Source organism: Trichosurus vulpecula, chromosome 2 (genome assembly GCF_011100635.1).
Source record: "Trichosurus vulpecula isolate mTriVul1 chromosome 2, mTriVul1.pri, whole genome shotgun sequence".
In the NCBI taxonomy this organism is placed as follows: domain Eukaryota; kingdom Metazoa; phylum Chordata; class Mammalia; order Diprotodontia; family Phalangeridae; genus Trichosurus; species Trichosurus vulpecula.
Genome location: NC_050574.1, coordinates 414,656,745 through 414,683,873, shown reverse-complemented (window position 1 = coordinate 414,683,873; position 27,129 = coordinate 414,656,745). Strand labels below are relative to the sequence as shown.

Genomic DNA, 27,129 nt, shown 5'->3' with positions numbered 1-27,129 from the left:
CAGGTAGGCGCTAGTATTTTTCCTGATTCATGGATGAGGAAAAAGCCTAAGAGAGGGTAAGTGACTTGTCAGCTGTCACACAGTTACTGAGTGTCTGAGGCAGTTTTCGATCCCAGGTCCTTTTTGACAACAAACCCAGAATTGTACATATGATGCCATCTTGCTGCCTAAAATAACAATCAGCAAATGTGAATGTTACTCTTTGGTCTGGGGTTGTGTGACCCTGGGTGAGTCACTTCACCCTGTTTGCCTCAGTTAACTCATCTATAAAATGAGCTGGAGAAGGAAATGGCAAACCACTCCAGTGTCTTTGCCAAGAGAATCCCAAATGGGGTCACGAAGAGTAGGATGTAACAGAAATGACTGAACAACAACAAAATCTTTCTTTGGGTAACACCAACCTAAGGCTGTACTAGCATTCTTGTTTAAAAGGGTTGAGAGTGGGTGGGGAAAAGGGCAGATGAAGCATAGCACTGCTCCAATGACCATGAATGAATTTCCATACTCTTCCCCTTCCAGGCTCCTATGGAGACATTTATGAAAGCAGCTTCCTTCGTCCAGGGCGGTGCTCCCTTTCCCAGGGGAACCTCTCCCTGAACTGCCCACGTTGGCAGGGTAGTTCCGCAGAACTGGACAGTGGGAAGCAGATTATCCGAAGGACTCAGACCGCGGCCACCACCCCAGAGTGTAAGCCCCACGCTCCGGTGTCTCGAGTTTGCAGCACACCCCAGATACAGGAAACCAGGCGAGGCTCGGAAGAATCTCATTTGAGATCTGAGCAGTACTTGACTTTGAGTAGTGCAGAAGACCTCAGTGAGAGTGACTTGGACATGACGTGGCTGCAAAACAGGGCCAAGTCTCTGTATCTTAGAGTAGCAGAGAGTGGCAGAAATGAACAGAGGCCTCCGCCTCCCTACCCGGGCCCAGGGAAGCAAGTGTCAGTACCATCTCAGCAGCCCACCGAGAAACCCTTGTGGAGACTTCGGAGGCCAGAGGAAAGTTCAGAGACTGCTGCAAAGGAAGAAGGACAAATGACTGTCTCTACTGACAATTCGGATCTTGGTCAGGAGAATCAGGACACAGTGAAAAAACTGGGCAATGCTTATTCCATCGAAGCCAGTGATCAGAACAGTAAAAACTTGGCAAATCCAGACTGGCATGATTGGCAGAGGGAGCGATGGCAAATTTGGGAGCTCCTATCCGCTGATAATCCAGATGCCCTCCCTGAAACTCTAGTATGACCACTCCCCACACCCATCTCTCCCCTCTCCCCCCAAAATTAAACACACATACACATATACACAAACTGCCATGAATGTCCGTTCTTCCCTCCAGTAGGAAAAAAGAAAGCAAAATGATGCTGTTGGACAATCAGGTGAATTCTTCTTCTTGTTTTTACACCAACTAAAGTTCATGTAAATGTTTTTTAAAGTCAACACTATTTTCACTTTAAGATTTTAATAGCACTGTCAAATGTCCATTTACAAATAAATTTCTGTTGCATAGCCAGCATTTAAGGAAGAAAAAATGGAATGAAACTATCTATTTTAACAATTGTGCCCACCTTGGCTGTGTGTAAGATAAAAATCTATTGCTTTGGTGTAGCTGAATGTATTTATATGTCTGCAGTTCTGATGATTGTATATTCTGTAATGGGTTATGTATGATAATCATATATGATATGTTCACAAACCGAAAACAAAAGGAACAATTTTGACTGGTTTTTGTTTTTATTTTTTAATCACTGCACTTATGTTACAAGCATTGAAATTCTATAGAGTGTGCACAAGCAGGTTTCTGTGCTTTTTAAATATACATTTGTAAATGGAGGAAAGCCCTTTTGTCACTGCCTGAGAAAAACACTAAACTTAGAGAGACAGGAAAAGCCATATTTTTTATAATAATAGTAGTGTGATAGGGGGAAAAATATACTCACCACATACTTTTTTCCATATAAAAATGCTTGTGAGCAAAATTTAAAAATTGATACATTATAAAAATATTTTTTTAGATTTCATTAGAAGCCATTCAGCTAATCAGTCAGGAGTAAGGCCGTGCCTAACAGATGGAAGAATAATTCAAAAGCTCTTCTCCCCAATCTACGCTAAGTACAATTTTATATAAACAGTATATATAATATATTATATATTTATAATGTATGATTTTTATATATTTTTCAAAACAACAAACTGGAATCCAACTCTAAAAATTTTAAAAGCCTAAATTAAGATATGCAAATTACAATTGAATGTGGCTTTTCCTTTTACCCCACATGCATTCAGTATTAAAAACAAATAAATAAACAGATAAATGCAGTGCTTAGGGTATTAAAATTATGTTTGGAAAGAAATCCAACTTTGCATATACATGACACCAAAGGTTGAGGAAGCATTTTCTTCGATGATTTTAGGCTGCTTTGTGATACAGTAATACTATATAGTGTTACAGTGTATGTTTGGTGTTTTTCAAGTAGCTGCAAAATCATTTCGTGGCCAGCAGATGGCAATTTACTTCAGTGTTTTAAGAAATTTTTCACTTGATAAGGGAAAGTGTATTATATATACAAAAAAAATTTCTAAACCATGCTAGTCTTAATTTTAATGAAGATGATGACTTTTTTCAGTGATGTTGTCTTTAAGTTCTATGTGCCATATTTGAATAAAGAGCTAAGCAAACCATGTATTCTCTGGCATCAGATATCATTGAAAATTCATAAAAGAAGTTGGAATATTGTAGCTGGAAAATTGCTCATGCAAATCCAGCATAGAGCATATGTGTGAGGTTATTGGGAAATAGCTAAAAAGAAAAAGAAATCTTTTATTATTTCAGGACACAAAGCAAGTAAATAAACTTCCTTCCGTTCAACTGTTCTTCCCATGCTTCTTTGAAGGGGAGAGAATAGCAATGAAAGTATTGCCGAGAGAAAATAACGCTTTGCTCACCTTTGACCAACCTAGGAATCATTCAAATGTAGCTCTAAGGACAGATAGACTGTGGGGTTTTCATCCAAGTACTAGCCTAAGTAAATTAAAATAGGATTATCACGAGAAGGTTAGTCCCTAAGGAAGGAATTTGGGGTGCTATAGCAACTCAGAAGACCCTGGGAAGGAAAGGCAAAGTTCACTGGGGCTTTCACTCCTTTGTAGGACTCCCCTCATAGGTGATCTCTACACCCGCACGCACACACACACATGCCTACACGCACGCACACACACATGCCCACACGCACGCACACACACACACACATATGCCCCCCCACACACACACACCATTGTTTCTCAGGACTTTATTACACAATGTAGACATAGATCTGGAACAAAACACACAAAATGTAGAAAATGTATGTGATATACATGTACGGGCATATTACACATAACATACACTCGTATTGATGTAATATACACTTACATATTACACATAATGTATTATACATAATATATTTGCACTGTATACATGTGTATTATATGCATGCATGTATACCCAGGGCTCTGGATCACCACACGTTTCTTAGAAATCCTATCTACCAGTTCTATGAATAATCAAGGATATGGTCTAGCCTTACTGATTTAGAATCATTGAGGATAGCAAGATGCTTTCTATCTGGGTCACTAATCTCAGGTTTCTATTCTGTTCAACCCTTCCCAGGTGAAAAATTTCTCATCATTTTCTCAAGTACTTGAATTCCCTCTTAACCACTTTCCCCATCCTTTCTAGTCTGAGGATTATTCTCCTCGGTAGAGAAACCAAGCAAAAAAGCTGCTGGAAGCTTGGTCTCCTGACTCCAGGTCCAGCGCCCTTTTATCTATGTTGCTATATCTCAATATCTCTATATTTTCTATATCTCTATGACCCAAATCTGAGTACTTAATTTTCAGGAAGGAAGAAGAGGTTATAGTGCAAGAAACGGGAGTAGGCAGAGACATAGAAGGGAAACCAGCAGAACGTGGTGCCACCAACTAGAGAAGAGCAAAGACTTTAAAACCTAGAGTAGTCAATAGAGTCATTTGGAACAGAAAATAAAATTTAAAATTTAAAAACAAATAAATAAACGTGTGAATAAGAAAAGAATGAGGAAAGGGATATTGACAAAGTCATTGGTGACTATTTTTTTTTTGTTTTGGGGGGGGCAGGGCAATTGGGGTTAAGTGACTTGCCCAAGGTCACACAGCTAGTACATGTGTCAAGGGTCTGAGGTGGGATTTGAACTCAGGTCCTCCTGACTCCAGGGCTGGTGCTCTACTCACTGCGCCACCTAGCTGCCCCCAATTGGTGACCTTTTAGAAGGTACTTGAAGCAGATACTGGGGATATAACCAGATGCTAGACATTAAGGAGTGGATGGTCAGTAAGTGAATTCATGCCTATCTATACTCAGTAAACTAATTGGCTAATTGTACATAATCTCCTTCATTTCTTGCTATTTACATCTGCACTTGGTAGCTTCTTTTCTTTCATTTAATTTTTTAACTATCGTTTTATTTTTAATTTATATATTTTGTTTTTATCTTATATCACCTTGATTTCCAAATATATCCCTCCTCCTAGAAAGCCAGAAGTAACCTCTTTTTATAGCAACAGTAGCTGATGTCTGCAAAGCATTTCAAAATATATTCTTTCATTTGGTCGTTGCAATGACTCTGGGAGGTGGGTGCTACATTTATTCTTATCCCCATTTTATAACTGAGGAAATCGAGACTCTGAAAAAATTGCCTATAGTCACACAGATAGTGTTAGAGGAAGAAATCAAACCCATGTTTTTCTGACTTTGAATCCATTATACTATCCACCATGCAGGAGCAATAGATAAAATGTTGTGTCTGGGGTCAGGAAATACACAAATCCAATTCCAGATGCTTGCTAGGTGTGTGACCCTGGTCAAGTCACTTAACCTCTCCCTGCCTCAGTATCCTTATCTGTATAGTGAGGATAAAACCTTTTAGGGTTGTTGTGAGGATAAAATAATGTTGTACATTCATGGGTGCTATGCAAATCTTAAAGTGCTATATAAATACTAGCTATTATGACCTTTTTCTATATATTCTTAGAGAGACCTTAAAGGTTGTTTTGCATATGCTCTTATGCCCAAGGAGCACATACTCAACATTCTTGAAATATTTTAGAAAGCTCACAAATGACAAGAAAAGATGAAAACTTAAAAGACTATAAAGTGATTTCAGCATTATAGGTATTTCTTCCATGGGTGAAGATTATAACCCATGCATGCCCTCTTATCCTATAAGATACTTATTCATGTTCCCCTGTTAGTCCTCCACAAAGGACAGCCAAGATATACTGGAAGCTTTCCTTTACATCTTACTGCACTTGGTTGGTACAAAGCCCTTTGGCCAGCCAACTCACATTATACACATATGACAGCCTATTTCCTTTTCCAGGTATACATTTCCTTGATGATAGATATCCTTCAGCCAATTCTTGCACATAGGCAGTCATTGAAAGGATGCTGAAAGAAGTCCCAAGCCAACACTCCTCCAGGAGTGAGAGCCTCAAGCAAATAGCTCTGTTCTCTCTTTTTATACAGTCTTTGGACATGATCAAACATCATCTGAGCCACCAGAACTTAGGCGCCTACTATTGGCTCTGGTCTTATCAACTCACCTTAGGACCCTGAGGGCTTCACGCCCACATAGGCTTAGCACCTAGTAATTAGGGGTTTAGGCCTGGGGCTTTGCACCTAGTAAGGCTCAATCAAAGACACTTAATTTAGCATTCTAAAACAGTAAAAAAAAGTCCCAACTTAATTAATATTACAGACACTTTTCATCCATTTAGCTTCTTTAGTATGGATTGTTAGTATGGATCTCAAGGGGAGACCTTCTAATACCTGGGATTTGGTGCAATCTAAACAATAGTGTTTACAAATAAGGGTATCTGAAAGACTTCACCATCTATAACAAGGGTTCTTATCCTGAGGCATATGGACCACCAAGGTGCCAGTGAGCAAATTTCAGAGAGAGTCTGTGAATTTGGATGGAAAAAAAAGATATTTATTTGCACTAACCTCTAACTAAAAATCTAATTGTCATTTAATTATATTTTTTAAAAACTATCCTGGAGAACATTGTACACCATAACAGCCACATTGTGTGATAACTGACTTTGACAGACTTAACTCTTCTCAGCAATACAAGGATCTAAGACAAATCCAAAAGACTCAGGATGGAAAATGCCATCTACATCCAGAGAAAGAATTATGGAGTCTGAATGCAGATGGCAGCATACTATCTGCTCTCCTTTTCTTTCGTTGTTTTGTTCCTTCTTTCTAGTGGTTCCTCTGATTGGTTCTGTTTCTTCTTTACATCACCACTAACGTGAAAATATGTTTAATATGAATGTATAAATAAAGCCTATATCAGATTGCACACTATCTTGGGCAGGGGGGAGGAGAGGAAGGGGAAGACAATTTAAAACTCAAAATCTTATGGAAGTGACTGTTGAAAACTAAAAATAAATTAATTAATTATATTAAAAGTCTTCTGAGAAAGGGTCCATAGATTTTACCCAACTGCCAAAGGGGTCCCAAGCAAAGAAAGTTTTGAGGACCCCTAGCATGCATGGAATCCCTCTTCCATTGGGGTTGAATGTAAAATGTCCTTCATAACAGTGGTGAGCACCCTTTGGGAAGCATGGATCTCCTTCTTTAGTGCCATGAATGTTATTAAAAAAAAAACAAAACCAAAGGGTCATTGAACAGAGTTCAAAGGTTTCATTTAACAAGGAAGCTTTATGAGGTTAATACATGGAGGAAACTCATTATCAAAGCAAAGACTTTAGAGTATTTTGTTCTTCTGAGTCGAATGTTTTTTGGGGAGTGGGAGGTCATCTTGGATACTTGACATCTGTAACAATGTAATCTATCATAAAGAGATGTTTGTGAAATCCTGCCTGTTCCCTGCCAATATTTTCATCAAAGATATCCTCAACATGTATTTAAAATCATTCTTATAGATTTTTAAATTAGAAATTTAGCATTCAGATTTGTAGTTGTTGAGGTTCTCTTTATTGTCTATTCAGTGTATTAATATTATCCAGGATTTCTGCTGCAAATTATGCCAAAAACTGTTTGCTCTTTAATTTTTTCTATTGAATGGGGGTGGGAAGAGAGGCAAAGTGAATAGAGCACTGGGCTTGGAATCAAGAAAACTCACTTTCATGAGTTCAAATCTGGCCTCAGACATTTACTATGTGATCCTGGACAAGTCTTTTAACTCTGTTTGCCTCAGTTTCCTCATCTGTAAAATGAGCTGGAGTAGGAAACAGCAAACCACTCCAGTATCTCTGCCAAGAAAACCCCAAATGGGGTCAGGAAGAGTTGGAAATGACTGAACAACAACGTATGCTATAACAACACATTGAATTTTTATGGTATCCATTCGCCAACGTTGATCCATAAACAAAGAGCCAGATATGCCACAGTTATGTCAGGTATAATTAAATATTTAGCCCTAAATATTATTTTTATAGAAATAGATAGGAGTAGTTAGTAATGGTAGGAAAGGTCCAGATCTTAATTTCTCCTAATACTCATCTTGGCAGTTATTAACATACCCTTTTTAGCACTTTTATACACTTTTACTCAAGAAAATAAACTCATGGTTTAAAATTGTTTTACATGTGAAATGTGCTCAAACTAAGGAAGATACTAAACAAACTTAGTTGGCCGCTTACGTTGAGTCAAAAGGAGAGATTTTAATAAAAGTCATAATCGTTAAAGTACAACTGAATACTCTTCAAGAAGGGGAAAACATGATCAAAATCCATGAAAGACTGAGTCTAAAGGTGGCCTGGTCCTTGAGACCAGGAACTGCTCTGTCTTTCTCTTTTCATCACCAGTGCGCAGGACAGTCCTTATGCTTGAAAATACATAATTTATTTAATTTAATTGATGAAATAATCATAGTTTAAATTTTTATCATGTTTTAAGGTTTTAGAAAAAGTTTTGCTGGGAACAACCCTAATCACTGTATTTCAGCACATAATCATCGTCACCGCATAATCATTGGAACTTTTTTTTTCAGTGCAAAAATTGGTTTATAACCTTTCATTGCATAATGATCGAATGGTATAATTCTGTTTGTCACGCCACTTAAAAGGTGACAGAGTAGCAATGTATTCACCAGTGGCCTATGGATAAGCATTTATCTCTCTCACATTGCGAGCTGTGAGCCTAGGATTCTCAGTGCACATACATTTTCAGTACATTTCCAAAAGCCAACTTGCACGGTTTGTTTGGAGGGCTGCAGTACTAATGTATTGTTACTTAACCCAATGAAATGCTGTGGGCACAAGGGGAGAAGACGGGCAGGTGAAGCTGCCATGAGTAAATCACATGATATGGTAAGATTTGCATCTTCCCACTCTAGTTGACCATACAGTTTGTCTGCCAACCATACATTAACATGTGAAGCATTTCTTTCTGATTATGGGTAAATATAAAAACTATTCTGCGGGCTTCAAGCTGAAAGTGATTGTGTTCACTGAACAGCATGGAAACTGAGCTGCAGACAGTTTTCATTGAGTGAGAAGTTGGTGCGAGACTGGAAGAAACTGAAAGACAACACCAACACAATTTTTTTTAAAGCTTCACATAATGGTCGCACCCCACTTTTTTGCAAAAAAAAAATGTCATAAAATCTGCGATGATTATGTGGTAAACTATGGTAAGTGGTTGTATTGGCAACCAAAAATGGGCTCCTTAGCACTTAGTCAACAAGTGCCCTTGACTAGTTTGGCTTTTTCCCCTGAACTGAATGCTGTTTGTATGTTGGACTGGAGTAAGCTTGTCGGCCCCTTCACCTTGCTTCCCTTGCTTAAGCTGATGGAAAGAACCTGTGCTTTCCCGGTCAACCCCTTCACCTTGCTTAAGCAGATTGAAAGAACCTGTGCTTTCCCCCGGCGTACCTTACACCCCCGCAGAAGCTGGATGATTAAAAGCAGCTCCCGTTGGAGCCAGAGGCTGCTACAGCCACAGCCACAGCTGAAGCAGGAGCTGCCAGTAGCAGAGCTGACCTACGGGAGGAAGCTGAACAAAGACTTCAGGCCAGTGGGTAATCTTTTTACCATAGAGGGGGAAGCATGATTTTGCTTTACGCAATCATGCTTCTCTGTAGCCTCCTGGTTACTCTTTCAAGGCGTACTTATTGGGCCTGGAAGCTTTTGATCAATATATCAAAATGGGGTTGCTGGTTCATGGGTTGGTTACTGTGGAGCCTAAATATATGTTTTGATTCTTCTGCCTTCTACTTTGAGAGTTTCTTATATCCGGCGGTTCTGAACCTTTCAGACATGTTTATGATCCTCTTTGAGATTATAAACTCTGCCCTCCTAATACATTTGGCGACGAGGATGGGATCGCTAGGTATAAGATCTCTATTTAGAAGCAGAACAATTCCAGAGGAAGAGATGAATATCCCAGGATGGGAGGATCCATTTTATTCCTCCCTAGCAAAAGAATTGGCTAAAAAAGCTGGACCCTGTGAAAACTGGGAACCAAGGCTACGGAGAGGAGATCCTAGGGATTTAGAAAAGTGTTTACAAGAAGTTGGGATTCAGTCAGGGGCATCACTATCTAGGCAAAGCTGGATAATGTTATCAGCCTACCGGCTAGTATACGAAAGATTGAGATTAAGTGAAAGACATGGGGGCACTCCTACCCCACAGCAAGAAGGGGAATCTCAGATAGCAGGAGACCAAACTGACTCAAATGAGAACTTTTCTATTAATGTGGCTAAGAGCAACAGGAGACCAAAAAAGCCCAGAGTGCATTTCAACCCAGCCCAGAAAGAGCCTGACTGCCTGCTTCGTCCTAGCCATGGTGGCAGAGGAAGTGAGTGGGGGGAAAATGAGACAATGTTAGGGGCTGAGGTACAAAACACTACTGGGGTTCAGGATGTCCCTCACACAGAGAATAGGAGATGGTTAAATGATCAGACAAGGGCTCGACCCATACAAAGGAGGAAGACAGAAACCCGAGGTGAAGATTCAGTTACAAGGGAAATTCAGGAAGATTTCTCACCGCAAGAGGTCACAGATATTTTGAGTAGATTCAGCCAAAGAATAGGAGAACCATTGATATCTTGGATGGTAAGACTCAGTGATCAAGGGGCCAGTGGAATATCAGTAGATAGGACAGACTGCATGAGATTTATAGGTATCAGCCATGATCCTCTAGTTCAACAAGCTTTTAGGGAACATCATCAGCAAGGAGATGGTGATAGCAGGACTACTCTGTTGGCATTAGCCGCTGTGGGATGCAATAAGAGATATGCTACTGATTCTATGTGGCCCACTGAGCACAGACCCTGGTATTCACTTAGAGATTGTATCATGAGACTAAAGGAGGAGGTAATGAAGACTGCCATTATGATAGGAACTGCAGACAAATATTACAATGATCCAATGGGACTGCCTCATAGGAATTTAATAATTAGAACAGCTCCCCCTGCTTATAAACAACTAATTTTGAATTTATTACTTGGAGAAGTAGGGAGCCGTCTTACAACAGTGATAAATAAGATTTTACAGTTACATGACTTAGGTGACTGGGGAAGGGATAGATCTCCTCGAGAGAGAAGGGTGAATAACCAGCAAACTTGGCGCCAAAGGAGAGTAACAAGGAAAGAAATGTTTACTGCTCTATTGAGAGCAGGGGTAGGTTTTGAAATGATAGATGGAATTCCAACCAATGAATTATATAGAATGTATAGAGATAAAGGACTTGATAACAGGAGAAACAGGGAAATAAGAACTGCTCCTGCAAGCCCACAAGCCACTCAGACTGAAGGTGACCTTGTGTGATTAACAGATGAAAACTTGTACATCTGGGGAAAGGCTGGGAGGACAATCCTAGTCTCTATCTAGGATGGGATCCTCTTAGTTTAATTTTCCCATTGTGTTTCCTTGTACATCTGGGGAAAGGCTGAGAGGACAATCTTAGTCTCTATCTAGGGTGGGATCCTCTTGGCTTCCTCATTATGTTCCTTTTGAAAAGAAACATTTCCCACCTGAGTTTGGCTCTGATGTTGGATCTTTGCATAACTGAAATCTCAACCAAACTTGAGATGATTTTATTTGAAGAATAATAGTCCATACTTGTCTACTCTTTTTGTCCTTTGTTTTGGCTAACGTTGTTGCTAGTTTTGTTTCCTTTAGGCTTAAGCACCCTGCACTTTCTGGTGACTGCCTAAGCACATAGCATTCTTGGAATTCCTGCCAGCTCATTAAAGAACTGACCTCTGGAATGGGACTTTTTGGGACAGGGCCATCTCTACATCCAATTTCAGCATGAAGAAGCTATGGAAAATGAGATCTTCACCCCTTGCCCCAAGATTTTGAGCCCCAATCGTTCAAGGGGGGTGGGAATGATGAGAGTGTTCTGTTTACTTATTTTGTGTTATCCTTGCTGTGTTGTTTTATTATGATATTATTGATCCTATGTAATGGATACAAGGATCTAGGGGTGGACATTTGAATTATTAATAATTATTTTTGGGATGATTGATTGAAGAGATTATCTTGCTGGGACCTAGGGGTGGATCACATTTGAATCATAAACCAATATTTAGGAATGTCACCAAATGATATGTTTTGCTTTATAATGAATGATATGTTTTAGTTTCCTTTGTAATTGGATCACGATGTATGTTCTAGGATACATGGCTGATTAGATTATGTATCCTATAACAAGGGGTGGAGTGTATTGGCAACCAAAAATGGGCTCCTTAGCACTTAGTCAACAAGTGCCCTTGACTAGTTTGGCTTTTTCCCCTGAACTGAATGCTGTTTGTATGTTGGACTGGAGTAAGCTTGTCGGCCCCTTCACCTTGCTTCCCTTGCTTAAGCTGATGGAAAGAACCTGTGCTTTCCCGGTCAACCCCTTCACCTTGCTTAAGCAGATTGAAAGAACCTGTGCTTTCCCCCCCCCCCCCCCCCCCCCCCGGCGTACCTTACACCCCCGCAGAAGCTGGATGGTTAAAAGCAGCTCCCGTTGGAGCCAGAGGCTGCTACAGCCACAGCCACAGCTGAAGCAGGAGCTGCCAGTAGCAGAGCTGACCTACGGGAGGAAGCTGAACAAAGACTTCAGGCCAGTGGGTAATCTTTTTACCATAGAGGGGGAAGCATGATTTTGCTTTACGCAATCATGCTTCTCTGTAGCCTCCTGGTTACTCTTTCAAGGCGTACTTATTGGGCCTGGAAGCTTTTGATCAATATATCAAAATGGGGTTGCTGGTTCATGGGTTGGTTACTGTGGAGCCTAAATATATGTTTTGATTCTTCTGCCTTCTACTTTGAGAGTTTCTTATATCCGGCGGTTCCGAACCTTTCAGACATGTTTATGATCCTCTTTGAGATTATAAACTCTGCCCTCCTAATACAGTGGTTAAGTATGAGTGTCTCCATTTTGCAGGTGAGGACAATGAAGTTGTCACTTGCCTAAGCCGGGATTCAAGCCCCAGTCTCCTAACACCAAGTTCAGTGATCTTTTCACTGGATCCCACAATCAACACAATAATGTCTGAAAAAAAAAAGTATCTGAAGGGCTTTACCATCTAAAGCAAAGGTTTTTAACTTGGTGTGCATGAACCTCCAAGGTTTGAGTGGATAAATTTTGGAGGGTGGAAGTGGAGTCTGTGACCTTGGATGGAAAAAACTAATTTCTCATTGAAATCTTAACCTATAATTTAATTATAAACTTAAAAAAAATTATTCTGTATCCCAGAATAGGTGGGATATCACAAACATCTCTTTATGATAGATTACATTGTTACAGATACAAAGTAAGTTTAAGAGCTAGACTCCGTATCCAAGTTCACCACCCACTCCCCAGAGCATCCCAGATATGTGGTGCAATCAGATTTTAAAAACTATCTTTCCTGTTGGCCTAATATTGAATAAAACATGATGAAATTCTACAGAGCACTGTTGTCAGTCTTAGGTGGCACTAATGGTCCCCCCGGTGGGGTGTGGGGGGGATTCTCAGGAAAAGACATGTTCCCCAAGAGCCAAGTTATACCATGGAATGTGGCAATGGAGAAGACAGGCCATCAGGAGGATGGCCTACCCCACAGCAACTACAAAGGAACGGCAACAAGCTAACCTCCCATGGTCTCCATCACTAAAATAAACTATCGCCTCCACAGCTGCAGCTCCATTAATTTCCTAGCTATTCTTATGGAATGCATGTGCAGTGGCCCTGAAGTCCATTGGATCCCATTTGAAACAGACCAGGTGGTTCATTGGTATGTGTTTGGGGGCCAGTTATATATTCTGGACAGAAATGGGAATGATTCCATTATGAGGGAAAGTAATGGTATAGTTGGCAACATCACCAACCTAGCTGGAATCAGTTCAGGACAAGTAGACTGGGAATACCATGATTGCAACTACCCTGATGTAATAAGACCAGTATCTTTCTACCAGCTCTTCCATTTTACCCCTCCACACATGCACTTTGGGGATTTTGATTGGCCCGGGGTAGAGGGTAGAGGTGTAGGCTCAAGCTATGCTTACTTTGATATTGCTTCTGTGCTGATGTGACTTCTTAGTCACCTAGGGGCATAAAAGGTGTTGCCCTCCCCAAAAAGTTGGTGCCCTTCCGATTTGGTGGTTGCCTGAATCACCATAGCCTACCGTACTAAACAGACACATGGATTTCATTTACTGAAATTAAGTGTCGCTCTATCCTTGTTGTATATCCTTACTGGGTTAGGACTAAGTAAATCTTCTGTTAACTATTCAATGATCTACAAGAGCCACGTTCAGTCCTAACACCAAATCTCAAGGTGCTCGCAAGAGACCTGCCCCTAATGTCTAATGTAGGAGTATGAATGATAAACTCCTTGTCCTGAATCTGAAGCTATTCACGAGTGGGGCAGAAAGGTGGGGCTCATTAGGGCAGAATGATGTATGCATTGTCAGATATGGACATAGTAATAGGTAGTTTTGCTTAATTTTTTTCTTTATTGTAAACGATGGTCCAATTTAGATGCAGGAAGTGATTTCTCTCCTCCCTCCCCCCCCCCACACAAGGGGCTGTGAGTTTTTGAAAATGAAAAAAAGACATCAATAAAATGTTGTTGTTTTTTTTTAATTCCTACTTTATGTGTCATGGATGCCTACTCGAACTCTGGTGTTTCAAATACAGGAAGCAGTACTTAGAAGCTGCAGGGCTAGCAGAAAATCACAGGCTTAAGGAGGGTAGCAACATGATCTTAGCAACAAGGGAGTCAAATGTGTCTTTTAGATACACTTTGGGATCAACCCCATTTGAGTTATGCAACTTTTCAGATTTTTGATCACTTCTTTTGATCAGCCTGACCTTTGATCACATCAGTGTGCCTTTTGTCTTGAGATCCTGACATTCCTGAACTGCCAATGGGCCTTAAACATACTTCCTACCTATTTGCTGCTTGACTCAGATCCTTGGCCTCAGGGAACCCTTTGCTGGTTCCGGGACCCTTGCCAAAGATCCTATAATCATTGCAATCTCTTGGAAGGGCCGGGGAGATGATGTAAGGCTGTGGTATCAAAATCAAATAAAAACAGGGGCCCCTAAATCATATATAAGGATTCCTGCAGCCACATATTAACTTAGAAAAACACGTTCCTATGTTCGATTTACTATATTCAATTATATCTTTATTTATTTTTAAAATAATTCCCAATTACATTTTATCTGGTCCTAACAGTGTTGCTGATCACCGGGTCCACATTGACATCTCTGAAATAGGATATTACTCATTTTTACTCAAGTTCCCTCCAAAATCATGAAAAAAAAGGACAAATTAAAGTATTTAGCACAGTTCTTTAAATAAAATAATTTCATTTATTCAAAGAAGGTCTTCACAGAACCTCTTCCTTTGGAAAGCATATTATGGAGAAGACCAGAGAAAGGCCATTTGTTTTTGGTTTTTCTCCTCTGTTCTCCTTAGTACCCAAAAGAAAGAAAAAAACTTGCCAAGTTGACAATAAGGAGGCCAGATCCCCCTGTGGGAACATGGATAGCTTCACTGGAAGTATTTGGCCCCTTTGACTCTGCCTCCTGGCAACTTGCCAGGAGAATTACCATGGATGTTAGGGTACAATGACCAAAATTCCCCAGAGCGGTATTATGGAAACATTCAGGACTGACAGCACCAGGAAGTAGAAGAATTATGTTTGTCTTGTTGAGACAACCCTGTGTCATTTTTTTTTGGCATTTCTAGAAGGGTTGTGATAAAGCTTAAGTAACAGGGAGAGAAGAACACAAGCATCTTCAGTTAAAGGGACTGATTACAGGCAAGGATCTTTCTATTTCCAGTGGTGTTTAGAAAGAGGTTTACAAAAGAGGAATCCACATTCTATAAGAAAGGTTCTCTGTGTCTGACACCATCTGTCAGAGCTGATTTAATCAGTCTTGCCCTTTTGTCATCAGCCACCCAAGTGGAATACATTAGGAGGAGAGGCATAAAAAGACAAAAAATCAAAAAAAACCCTAGGTTTTCACAGACAGTTCCATATAGAAAATCATAACATCACAGAATGGTAGCACTGGAAACCAGAAGCAATGGACTTCCAAAACTTCAGAGTATGAATCAATTGGCTGCCATGGTGGCCATGGCAACATCAAGGTGTGCGTAGTAAAACCAGTGAGTGGTGTTAACCTTTGTGGTAGTATAGATAGGTACTTAAAAAGACAGGTATTACTTCCATGTGGCATTCCGGTCAGGCCTTGGGGGTCCTCAGCCAATTCACTAATGTACAATTCAAACATTTTGATTGTGGATCTCCTTAAGGGGGGCAGAGTGTAAGCTCCAGATTTTAATTCCTGCCAAAGTGAATACATCTTTGAGTGCCTTATACAATCAGTCCATTGCATGGTCCCATGCAAAATTTTTCTAATTTAATAAAAACTGGCAGAATTTCCCTTAAAATCTGCTCAGAATGGATCCTGACAGGGAAGTCATACATTGCAAATTACTTTTTCTATGCCCTGGCTACTGTGGAAGCCTTTTAGTTTCTGGTTGGACAGGTCCATGCTTACTGACTCAACCAAATACGGTGTCTGTTCTTCTAATTCCCTTCTAGACTATGCTTTCTTGGACTTTGTGTAGGATTGATTATCTGTTGGGAAGCTCTGTCTTCTGTATCAGGGTGCCCTCTAGGAAACTGGGCTTTTATGCCCAGGTGCCACAATCCTTTATGACCTGAGAAGGGAGAATTGGCAGAGTGCTATATCTGCTTCCATTGATGGCTCACTTTTCAGCTGTGCTTTGTTGTGCTCCCTCGTCACAAATCCACTTTACTATAGTACCAATTACCCACAAATCCCCTTTACCAAATGATATCATAATGGGCTTAGTCATATGGGGTCTATGAAATGTGGCATTTCTATCTACATTTGTCTTCCTTCACAGCTAATGCATACTCAACTCTTATCTGTACTCTAGCTCTGGCTGGGAACATTCAATTAGCCCTTGCCTCTGAATCTCTCCCTATTCACTCATACTAAGAATTAAGTTTAGTAATTTATGTGTGACAGTTTACTTCAAAGCCAAGAACTCCAACTGGTGAATGGGATAACCAGTTTCACTATCACAGGTCCATAGTGGAAAGCCTAATATACTTCTTCACTGTGCTGGTATAAATTGGCCCCAAGCCCTCAAGGGTGGCATCAGGGTAATAAACAAAGGACTTGCATGTGTCTGCAGAAGTCAGCACTGGTGCATATGTGAAGCACTAAGTCCTTAAAAAGTAGAGCACATTTCTCATCCCAGTGATCTTCATATAATAATAAAGGATTTCAACCGGATTGTTCTCATTTCTCTTTCATGCTTTTAGTAATCCTCAATCATGTGCTCATGAGTGAAATCCCTGAAAGACTGTAATAATGACTGAGTTCTTCAAAAATTGTCAGTAGTCGTCAAAATATCTTCAGATCTTGAAAATTCTTGAGGCATGTCCAGGTGACAAGCTCTTTTGTCTTCTCAGGGTCAATATTCACTGCCTGTTGGATACTATGTGACCAATATAATTTACAGAGATTCCCTATAACTGGCATGAGTCACTGTCAGCTTTATCAGCATCTACTCTATTCTGATGCTTTAAATAGTCTCTCATCAGGCTCTTCCAACATCTTTCCAAATAGGACAAGATTTTTTGAAAGGACAAGATTATCCAGATCACAATCTATTCACACCATTTTTTTCCCCTATGAGCTAATAAATTGACAGGTCCAAGAATTATTGTGAGGTATACACCCAAATTTTCCTGTTAGAATAACTCATTGAGAGGAGGCAAGATTTCCTTTTTTCTATTCAAACCCCTAATGCCTAGCATCTACCTGGTTCATAGTAGGGACTTAGTTCATTACTCAACTACTCTATTCCTTTGATGATTTCTATTTTTAACTGGTATTCAATATTTTTGACGATTAGTCTTTATAATACACTTTGAGACCAGATCATACTAAAACCCTGTAAGTGTGAACAATGACTTCTGAAGTCACTGTGTCCATTCCTTGTCCTATACCCAGGCATGTAATTTGAACTGGGTTCAATCTTGGGGAACCTGGTCACTAAAGTGGGCTAGACTCCCTGTTTTTGTACTTTTTGGTTCATTACTTACTACAGTGCCCCGAGGGTGATTCTTCTGGTGGTAAGTCCTTGGCACTTAACCAGGCAGGTCCTTAGACAATAGACATACAATCAGTCCATTGCAGGGTCCTATGCAAAATTTTTCTAATTTGATAAAAACTGGCAGAATTTCCTTTAAAATACTACTTGCATAAAGGATACTAACTTATTTCCTATGTGTGTGCATTTTGATTGTGTTAAGAAAATAAATGATCTTAAATGTCACATACAAACTAGGTTGTTAAAGATGAAATTTCCAGAAGGTATGACAGGAACTGTTTGGTATTAGTGGCCTATTCTGGAAGAGTGCAGCAGAGGTTCAGAATCAACTGTCAAATGCTTGGGGAGTGCATAGACCACATTCAACCAGCTTTTGAAACGCCTTGCCCTTTTAAAGTGCCTTAAAATGCACCTACCTACGTAAGGGTAAAGTTCCTTTCCACTTCTATAGATATCTTGTATACAACTATTTAAATACCTATTTCTATACATGCGGTCTCGTCTATCAGAATGTAAGTTCATTGAGGGGCTGGGACTAGTTTTCTTTGTATTGTACATATCATACAACAGGAACTGCAGGTTGGGCAATATGTGAGGTGTGTGGAGTTTTGTAAAAACGGAGGCGGCCCTAAGTGACTAAGACTACAGAGCCCAGGATGCAACGCGGCCGAGACGCCTGATCTCAAGAGGACGCATTTGCACAGTAGTGTTGCTTTGCATTCTGGGAGTAGTAGTCTGTGCTTTTTTTTCTCCGGAGTAGGCTGAGCGCTGCTCCGGGTTTCAGTACAAGGCGCTTTGGCTTGGAACACGTGTAAAACTTCTCCCCGACAGCCGAACCACGGGGAGTTTACGACAGTCAGAATACGTGCAAACCCTCCACTGCACCAAACGGAGCCCATCTTACTTGCGACACCCCAGCTACAGCTTTCTCCTCTGTGATTCCGGAACAGACAGCCGAACGCCCGTTGCTATAGAAACGGCGTCCTTTCTGTAGCCGTAGCGAAGGGCAAAGGTTCATATCTGGGTGACTACAATTCCGTTGTTGGTACCGACATGGTATTATCTGGGACTTCTTGAGCTCATGGAAGACGAGTCAGGGCAGCTGCAGAGAGATTAGAGGGCGCAGCCTGCAGATTGGAACAGACCTCGAAGCAGCCGGGGCCCATCCACGCAAACGTGGCCGCAAAGCAGCGGATTCCCAAAGTGGCTAAGCTAAAGAGAGCTTGAGCTTCTTCCACCACTCCCTCAACAAAAGATCACAGATGAAGAAGAATTAAAGGATTATTAACTAAGGAAAAGAAAGACTTTTGAGGACAATGTAAGGAACAGAACTGTTATTAGTAATTGGATAAAATATGCACAATGGGAAGAGAGTCTAAAAGAAATTCAAAGGGCCCCTTCCGTATACTAGGGTGCCTTAGATGTGGAGTATCGAAATATCACTCTCTGGCTAAAATATGCAGAAATGAAAAGGAAGAATGGCCAAGTAAATCATGCCTGAAAATATCTGGGATCAGGCCATCACAACTCTTCCGGGGTCAACTAATTCTAGTACAAATACACTTATGTGGAGAAGATGTTGGGAAATATTGGTAGAAGCTGACAAGTATTTGAAGGCTGGATGGAATGGCAACCTGAGGCACAAGCCTGGCACTCTTACATCAACTCTGAACTGAGACATAAAAAGGTGGATCAGGCACATGGCATTTAAAAAAGATTTGTCTTCATGTACCCTGATGTTAAAAACTACATTAAGTATGCTGACTTTTGAAGAAAAACATGGCTACTTTGCTCATGCAAGAAAAGTATATGAAAGAGCTGTAGAATTCTTTGGAGATGAGCATATGGATGAACATCTCTATGTAGCCTTTGCAAAATTTGAAGAAAATCAGAAAGAATTTGAAAGGGTATGATCTACAAATATGCCCGGACAGAATTTCAAAGCAGGAAGCCCAAGGACTCTTCAAAAATTACACAATCTTTGAAAGGAAATATAGGGATAGATGAGGTACTGAAGACATCATTGTGAGCAAAAAGAGATTCAACTATGAAGAGGAGGTGAGGGCCAGTCCACACAATTATGATGCCTGGTTTGATAATTTGTGATTGATGGAAAGTCAGGCAGATCTAAACTCTGTGAGAGAGGTGTATGACAGAGCTATTGCTAATGTGCCCCTGAGAGGAAGCATCTACCTTTGGATCAACTATGCACTTTATGAAAGGTTGGAGGCAAAGGATCCAGAGAGGAATTGATTCCTCACAAAAAGTTTGTTTGCCAAAATATGGCTACTGTATGCCTAGTTTGAAATAAGACAGAAAAATCTACCATTTGTCAGAAGATCAGTGGGAAATTCTATTGGCAAGTGTCCCCAAAACAAATTTTTAAAATCTATTTTGAACTGGAGCTGCAGCTTCAAGAATTTGACTCATGCCAGAAACTTTATGAGAAGTTCCTGGAATTTGCTCCAGAAAAGTGGACATTGTGGATCAAATTTGGTGAGTTAAAGATAATTCTTGGAGATACTGAGAGAGCTGTTGCAGCTGTTAGCCAGCCACGCTTATACATACCAGAGGTGCTTTGGAAATCTTACATTGAAGAGTCTGAAAAAAACAAAAGTCTTACTGGAGATTACTGCAATGAGCACAACATGTCAAGGTATGGATCAGTTTTGGCTAAATTTGAGCTGTCTGCAGGAAATGAAGAAAGTTTAACTACATGCAGACCAATTTATGAGGAAGCCAACAAACAATGAGAAATTGTAGAGAGGGTAGAAAGACTCATGATAATCCTAGCAAAATTTTGAAGATGAGTTTGGAACAGAATCTCTTAAGGAGAGAGTAGACAAACTCATGCCAGAGAAAGTTAAGAAGAGAAGAAAAGTGCAGGCAGAAGAAGGGTCTGATGCTGGCTGGGAAGACTACTATGATTATATCTTTCTCCAGAAGATGCTGCAAACCAGCCCAACTCCAAACTGCTGGTGATGGCCAAACTTTGGAAGAAACAGCAGCAAGAAAAGAATGCTGCAGAGCAAGACCCAGACAATAACATAGATGAGAGTGAATCTTGACTTTTTCTTTGTTGTTGCATTTTTGTTATTTTTATAAATTCTTCAATTATTGTGACTTCGGAAACTTTTGTGTACAATTTTTAAAAAATTTTAATCAGTGGTGAATCTTGTACCTTTGCTATGTTATAAAATATTCCTAAGTTAATATTGACGAGATTGTAAAGAAAGGACATAAAATTTATTCTTCATAACAGATTTAACTGTTTAGTACATAATATTTAGTACCTTTTCAAAATACAGAATTTTTTTAGATGTCTGAGATTGGACTGATTATATAATTTCATATTCACAAGAAAATTTTCATACATCATGTTGTCAGGTAGTAACCATTAGGCTTTCATTTTTCTGTACTATTTCCTATTAAAGGGCTAGAGTATTGTTTTTTAATATGCAAGATATGGACTACATCTTGGTTTTTATACATGTAGGATTCCTTATGGGAAATTATTGCATGTACTCTTAGGAATACAAACATTGAGTGTAGAAACATTTATAAAAACCATCTATTTTCAGCTGAACTGTTTTTAAAGTACTAGAGTTGGAGTCAGGAAGGCCTGGGTGTGAATATCGACAAGTTGTATAATATTTGGGAAAATCACTTGATTTTAAATACCTGTTTTCTCATCTGTTGTTTCAACAATCTGGCTAGCAGCTGTTGTGGGGGTGAAAGACCAACACAAGCCCAACAAGAATGCTGCCAAAGCCCAGGTTCTTTTGATCTGCTTTACTAAGGAAAGCAATGTTAAGGAGTTGACAATCTCACTTTAATCCAGCATACAAATACCATTCACTTAGTTCAGGGAAAAAACCCAGCACCCTGAACTTCAGAGCAAATACAAACAAATTATAAACATCAACAGACAGACTAAATACAATTCATAGTTACCAACGTCTAAGTTCAGCCGGGGAGTTCATAACATGGGCTGGCCCAGAGTCACATGCGCCACCATGGCTGTAAGAGCTCTGAAAAAGAGAAAGCCAACCCTTGGTTTTATATCTTTTTCTGGGTCAAGGGTGAGTCACACATGCAACTCACCCACGTGACCTGAAATCGTCACAGATGCGACTTAAACCCACATGGTCTAAAAGCCTCTGATGTCCCAAACATGCCACTCAAACCCATGTAAACTAGGTCCTCCCCTGAGGCAAGGAGGTCCCGAAGGAGTCCCAATCTAATCAAGGAAACAAAGGCCAAAATCTTCAAGGGCACTTGGTTGAACTGAGTGCTAAGAGCCCATTTTGATTGCCAACACATCTGTAAAATGGAAATGATAATACCACCTACTCCTCAGGGTTGAGGATCAAGGGGGAAAATATATGTAAAGTGCTCTGCCTACTTTGCGGCAGCTAGGTGGCACAGTGCTGGGCCTGGATTCAGGAAGACTCATCTTTCTGAGTTCAAATCTTGCCTCAGACACTAGCTGTGACACTGGGCAAGTCACTTCACCCCATTTGCCTCAATTTCTTCATCTGTAAAATAAACCAGAGAAGGAAATGGAAAAGCACTCCAGTAGTCAGACAGGACTGAACAATACCATATAGATTCAAGCAGTAATCATTTATAAAACACTATGTGCTAGACTCTTGGAGATACAAAGAAGAAACAAAATTGTTAGAAACTGCCAACCAGGAGTGTAGAAATGAATTTGGTTATAATTATATTATCTGATATTTGGCTTATGCATAGCAACAACATACCATGGAATCACAAAATTTGAGTTGGAAGGGACTTCAGAGGTCATTTGGTCCAATCCATACATGAATAAGAACTCTACAACATACCTAGCAGGTGGGCATCCAAGTTTTTGCTTGAAGATCTTTGGTGAGGGAAAACCTACAAACCTCTCATTTGCCTTTTGGAGACCTTTAATTGTTAAGAAGTTTCCAGAAACAATTTACTCTTTCTTCCATGTGACAGCCCTTTAAGTACTTTACAACAGCTATCATGTCCCCAAGTTTTATCATGTCCCCAAGTTTTCTCTGTGGTAAATAGTCCCAATTCCATCAACTTCCCCATATATATAGCATGATTCTTCTAATTTCCTTTTGGGAATTCTCCAGTTCTTTCTAAAATCTGGCAATCAAAAATGAACACAACACACTATATGTGTTCTGCTCATGGCCAAGTACAGAATGTCCATCACCACTCCAACCCTGAATAGTAGGCTAAGATCTCATTAGCTCTTTTAGCCTTATCAAACCAATGACTCCTGTTGGGTTTTTAGTCCTACAAACACCCAAATCTTTTTTAGAAGCTGGTCTAGCCAAGTCTCATCTTAGTTGTTGTAACAACGTTCTTAGCAGCTATTGTGGTTGTGTAAGGCCAATAACATCAGCGCACAGGTTCTTTCATCTGCTTTTCTAAGTAAAGCAACTTTAAGGAGTTTACAATTTCACTTTAATTAAACATACATATATCATTCACTTAGCTCAGGGGAAAAGGTCAGCACCCCAAACCTCAGAGAAAACACAAACAGAAATTACAAGCAGAAATTATATAAATGGAGCAAGTAACACAAATCAGCAGATAGGGCTTCTGTCTGTCCATAGCAATACATACATACATAGTTACTGGAAAGAAAAGCACCAACATCTGGGTTTTCAAAGGGATGGGGCAGGCTCCTTAACAGCTTCCCAGATTCTCCTCTGGCGAAATCACAGAAACACTTCCAAGGAGTGAGCCCCCAAGCAAAATGCTAACCTCCGAGCATGCGCGCGCGCGAGCACACACACACACACACACACACACACCTTCAGGGTCAGAGGGCGTCACAACCATATGACTCAAACTCATGTGACTTATGCAGGTCATCAAAGACTCTTGATTCAAACAAAGGCAACACTCAAAGGCACTTGATTACCCTAGTGCTGAGAAGCACTCCAAAAGAAAAAACAGCAAAACGTCCCACTTTGCTTGCCATTACAGTTGTGAAATTTATTTTGTATAACAACTTTATTTTTATAACAATTCTAACAAGATTTTATATTAGTTCTAAATCTCTGTTCCATTTTTCTTTGTATCCCCAGCATTTGGCAGACTGCCTGGTCCATTTGTTCAGTGTTCTTTCAGTCATGTTTGACTCTTCATGACCCCACTTGGGATTTTCTTGGCAAAGATCCTGGAGTGCTTTGTGATTTTCTTCTCTGTCATTGTACAGATGAGGAAACTGAGGCAAACAGGGTTAAGTGACTTGCCCAGGGTCACACAGCTAGTAAGTACCTGAGACCAGATTTGAATTCAGGAAGATGCGTCTTCTTGACTCTAGGCCTGATATTCTATCCACTATGCCACCTAGCTGCCTGTCTGGCCTACTGCAGACATTTAATAAATGCTTATTGATTAATCCCCTTTAAATGAATTAGATTTGGCCCAACACATTATCCTGGTAAAATACTTTTGAATCCTGTCTCTTAATGTTTTAATTATCCCTCTTAACTTTGTGCCATCTTCAGATTTCGTAAACATGCTCTTTTCCTTTATACAAACCATTGGAATAAATGATAGCACCAAGACAAACATAAATACCCTACTTAAGGCCTTCCAAGCTGACCTTGAACCATTAATAGCTCTTCTTTGAGTCTGGCCATTCAACAAATTCTGAATCTAAATAGAAGTGCTATTACCAGCCTTTTTTTTTCTTTTTTTTTTTAAGAAAAAGAATCATGTCTTATACATCTTCAAATGCACTTAGCACAGGGTCCAGTTAGTTCATTCCATATGCAATTTTAAACACTTGACAAAATTAGATACTACCAACTTTGTTAAGAAAAAGACAGCATTGGTATAGAACATTCTTTACTAGTTACAGAGATATAACTATTTTCAAATATAGATTGAGTGGTGTTAAAAAAGGAAAATATCTCCACTATAACAAATTCATACTTTCACTATAATAGAACAAAGCAGGCATGAATCAAATTACTAATATTTTCTTTTATAGAATATTTTTCAGATGTGTAAATTGTACATAATTTCAGTAATTTTAAAGGTACAGAACTTAGAGGAAACACATCATAACTTTAGCCAAATAAATGTACAACACAACTTGTTCTGAATTTTCACGTTTATTAGATTTTTTCTTAATTCTTGTTGAATGTTAATTGAATTGCATCCTGCAAACATATTTATCTACTTGTAAGGAGACACCAAAATGGAAAGAACTTCTTTGTCAAGAAGTCTAGACAGCCAAGAGGGAGCCACCTCCAGCTGACCTGATTTATATCTTGCCACTGGACCCAACTGGCTCTGGAGAAGGTGAGGCTGGTGACTTTGCACAGCCTTGCCTCACTTAAATCCAATTCACCTACAAGCCATGACATCACCTTCTTGACATCACCTTCTTGACATCATGATCCTCTTTGAGAATGAAGGACAAACAATAGACAGCTAAGAAGACAAAATTATCCTGTTTACTTTCTACATCAACCAAAACTGCAGGTCGTTATAAAACGTGAACCATCAATCACAATCTTTTCCTAAGACAAAACTCGAAAAGCTTTAAAAGAAGAGTTTGATGCCTATTGCTGATTCTCTCAGGAAACATTTGCTCCAATATACTGCCATGATTGATGTCCAGTATCATTCACTTATCCAGATAGAAAAACAAAAATGACTTGTCATAATTACACATAAAGCTGCTGGTGGAGACAGGAATAAAATTTAGATCTTTTCCCTTCTACTATAATTAGAAGCTGATCCTGTGTTATTGCTGCTTTAATAGGACATATACATCATTATTTCAAGGATCTATGATTTTACTTATATGCAGACAACCTCCTAATAAGAAACTGGAACGTGTATATACCTTAGTAAACGGTATTCATGAGTTGGAGTAATTAAAAAAATCATCTCCTGGTGACTAAATGTCTGGTGAAGGCTCCCTTAATTAGGGGATAATCCTTGGTCAAGAGTCAGTCACTGAATTTATCTTTGAAGCTCTTCCAGTTCATTAGGACCTCCCAGAATTCATTCCCTGCTGGCACCGTCTTTATAAGAACCCAGGGTTATTTCTACACCATGATGAAGCATCAGAATAAGGCCTCAGTAAAACTTAATATGAAGTGGTAAAGAAATTGTCACAGTTCTACACACACTGTAGTCAATCTTATATACTCAGTAATCTGAGAATGAGATTTTTATGATGCCCTTCCTCTAATTATTGACATAGTTTAAAATAGTATAGTTTTGGTGATATGGTGGGTTTTTTTCTAGTTCAGTACAAGTCTGTTTTCTTATCTCAGTAAGAAACAACTATGTTAACTGCACACCCCAGAAGGCAAACCAATGAATTCAATAAGAATTTAATTTATAAGTAAAAACAAACAGGACTTTGCGAGGATTCCCCCAAAAGACAAGATGTCTAGAAAAGGGCTAACTTTTCTAGGTATTTGCCAAAAGGATATGAAATTGAGATTTTCTTCAGTAGTTATGATGAACTCTATGAAGATATAGAAGAAAGTAGTCCCACATAATTCTGTAGGCATCAATGTGTCAGGCACCTGTCATGTTCTGAGTTCACACTAACTTCCTGGTAAGTTCTTACACAGACCTGGAGGAAAGTCTAGCCCAGGGGTGGGGAACCTGTAGCCTCATGGCCACATGTGGTTCTCTAGATCTCAAGTGTGGCCCTTTGACTGAATACAAACTTCACAGAACAAATCCCTTTAATAAAAGGATTTTTTCCTATAAAACTTGAGCTCAGTCAAAAGACTACACCCAAGGACCTAGAAGGCCACATGTCCAGGGTATAAAAGGCTGTTGATGGGGAGGGGAGGGAAATATAGTCAATTTTGGGTCACTGGCCAACCTGCTGTATAATGCAGTTAGGAATATTGGGGCTTGGGATAACTGTGGCTATTATAATTATGTTCTGAACCAGTGTATCCTTGTAATTAATCTAAAACTACAACCAAGAATATCTGAAATAGTACCGTTAAAATACACATAAAGTTGATAAAAAACTGTAACTAGATATAATGGCACAGAAGTTCTATGTATTCTCAACAAACTGCCCATGACAAAAAGCACGTTTTTATAGGATACATAGCCACAGAGTGAGTTTACTTTCTAGAAAACGGACAGGCCTCCATTTTGAAGTGAACCTCTGATGATTACTTGACTACGCTTTCAAGGAAGTTAAAAGTAGGTTCACAGATCGAGAGCTGAAAAAGAATTGAGAAGTAGCTGGTGTCACCCCCTCATTTTAAAAATGAAGAAACTGATACCAGAGAGGTGAAGTCACCTGCCCAAGTTCACACAGCTAAGTAGCGGAGACATAATTTGATCCCACGTTCCCCCCAGCCAGCCTTTCCACTGCCTTTTTGACATTTACTTAGTTTACCACAACTAATTTTTTTTCAACTTTTCCCACATGGATGCATTAGTTAATGATGGAGAAACATATATAAAGTGATTCATTTTGTTTTATCCAC

The 27,129-nt window shown here is 39.6% G+C and overlaps 1 protein-coding gene and 1 pseudogene across 2 annotated transcripts in view; both read left to right on the top strand.

Annotated features, from left to right (window-relative positions):
* Positions 1–2,682, top strand: part of ARHGAP6 (Rho GTPase activating protein 6) — a 330,900-nt gene extending 328,218 nt beyond the window's left edge. For both annotated transcript variants that reach the window (XM_036743443.1, XM_036743444.1), the window contains exon 13: positions 520–2,682. In XM_036743443.1, coding sequence (XP_036599338.1) covers positions 520–1,241 — 722 coding nt within the window. In that variant the 3' untranslated portion in view covers positions 1,242–2,682. The remainder of the gene's footprint in view (positions 1–519) is intronic.
* Positions 2,683–18,939: 16,257 nt separating this feature from the next.
* LOC118839637 lies at positions 18,940–20,697 on the top strand (annotated as a pseudogene).
* Positions 20,698–27,129: the final 6,432 nt, after the last annotated feature.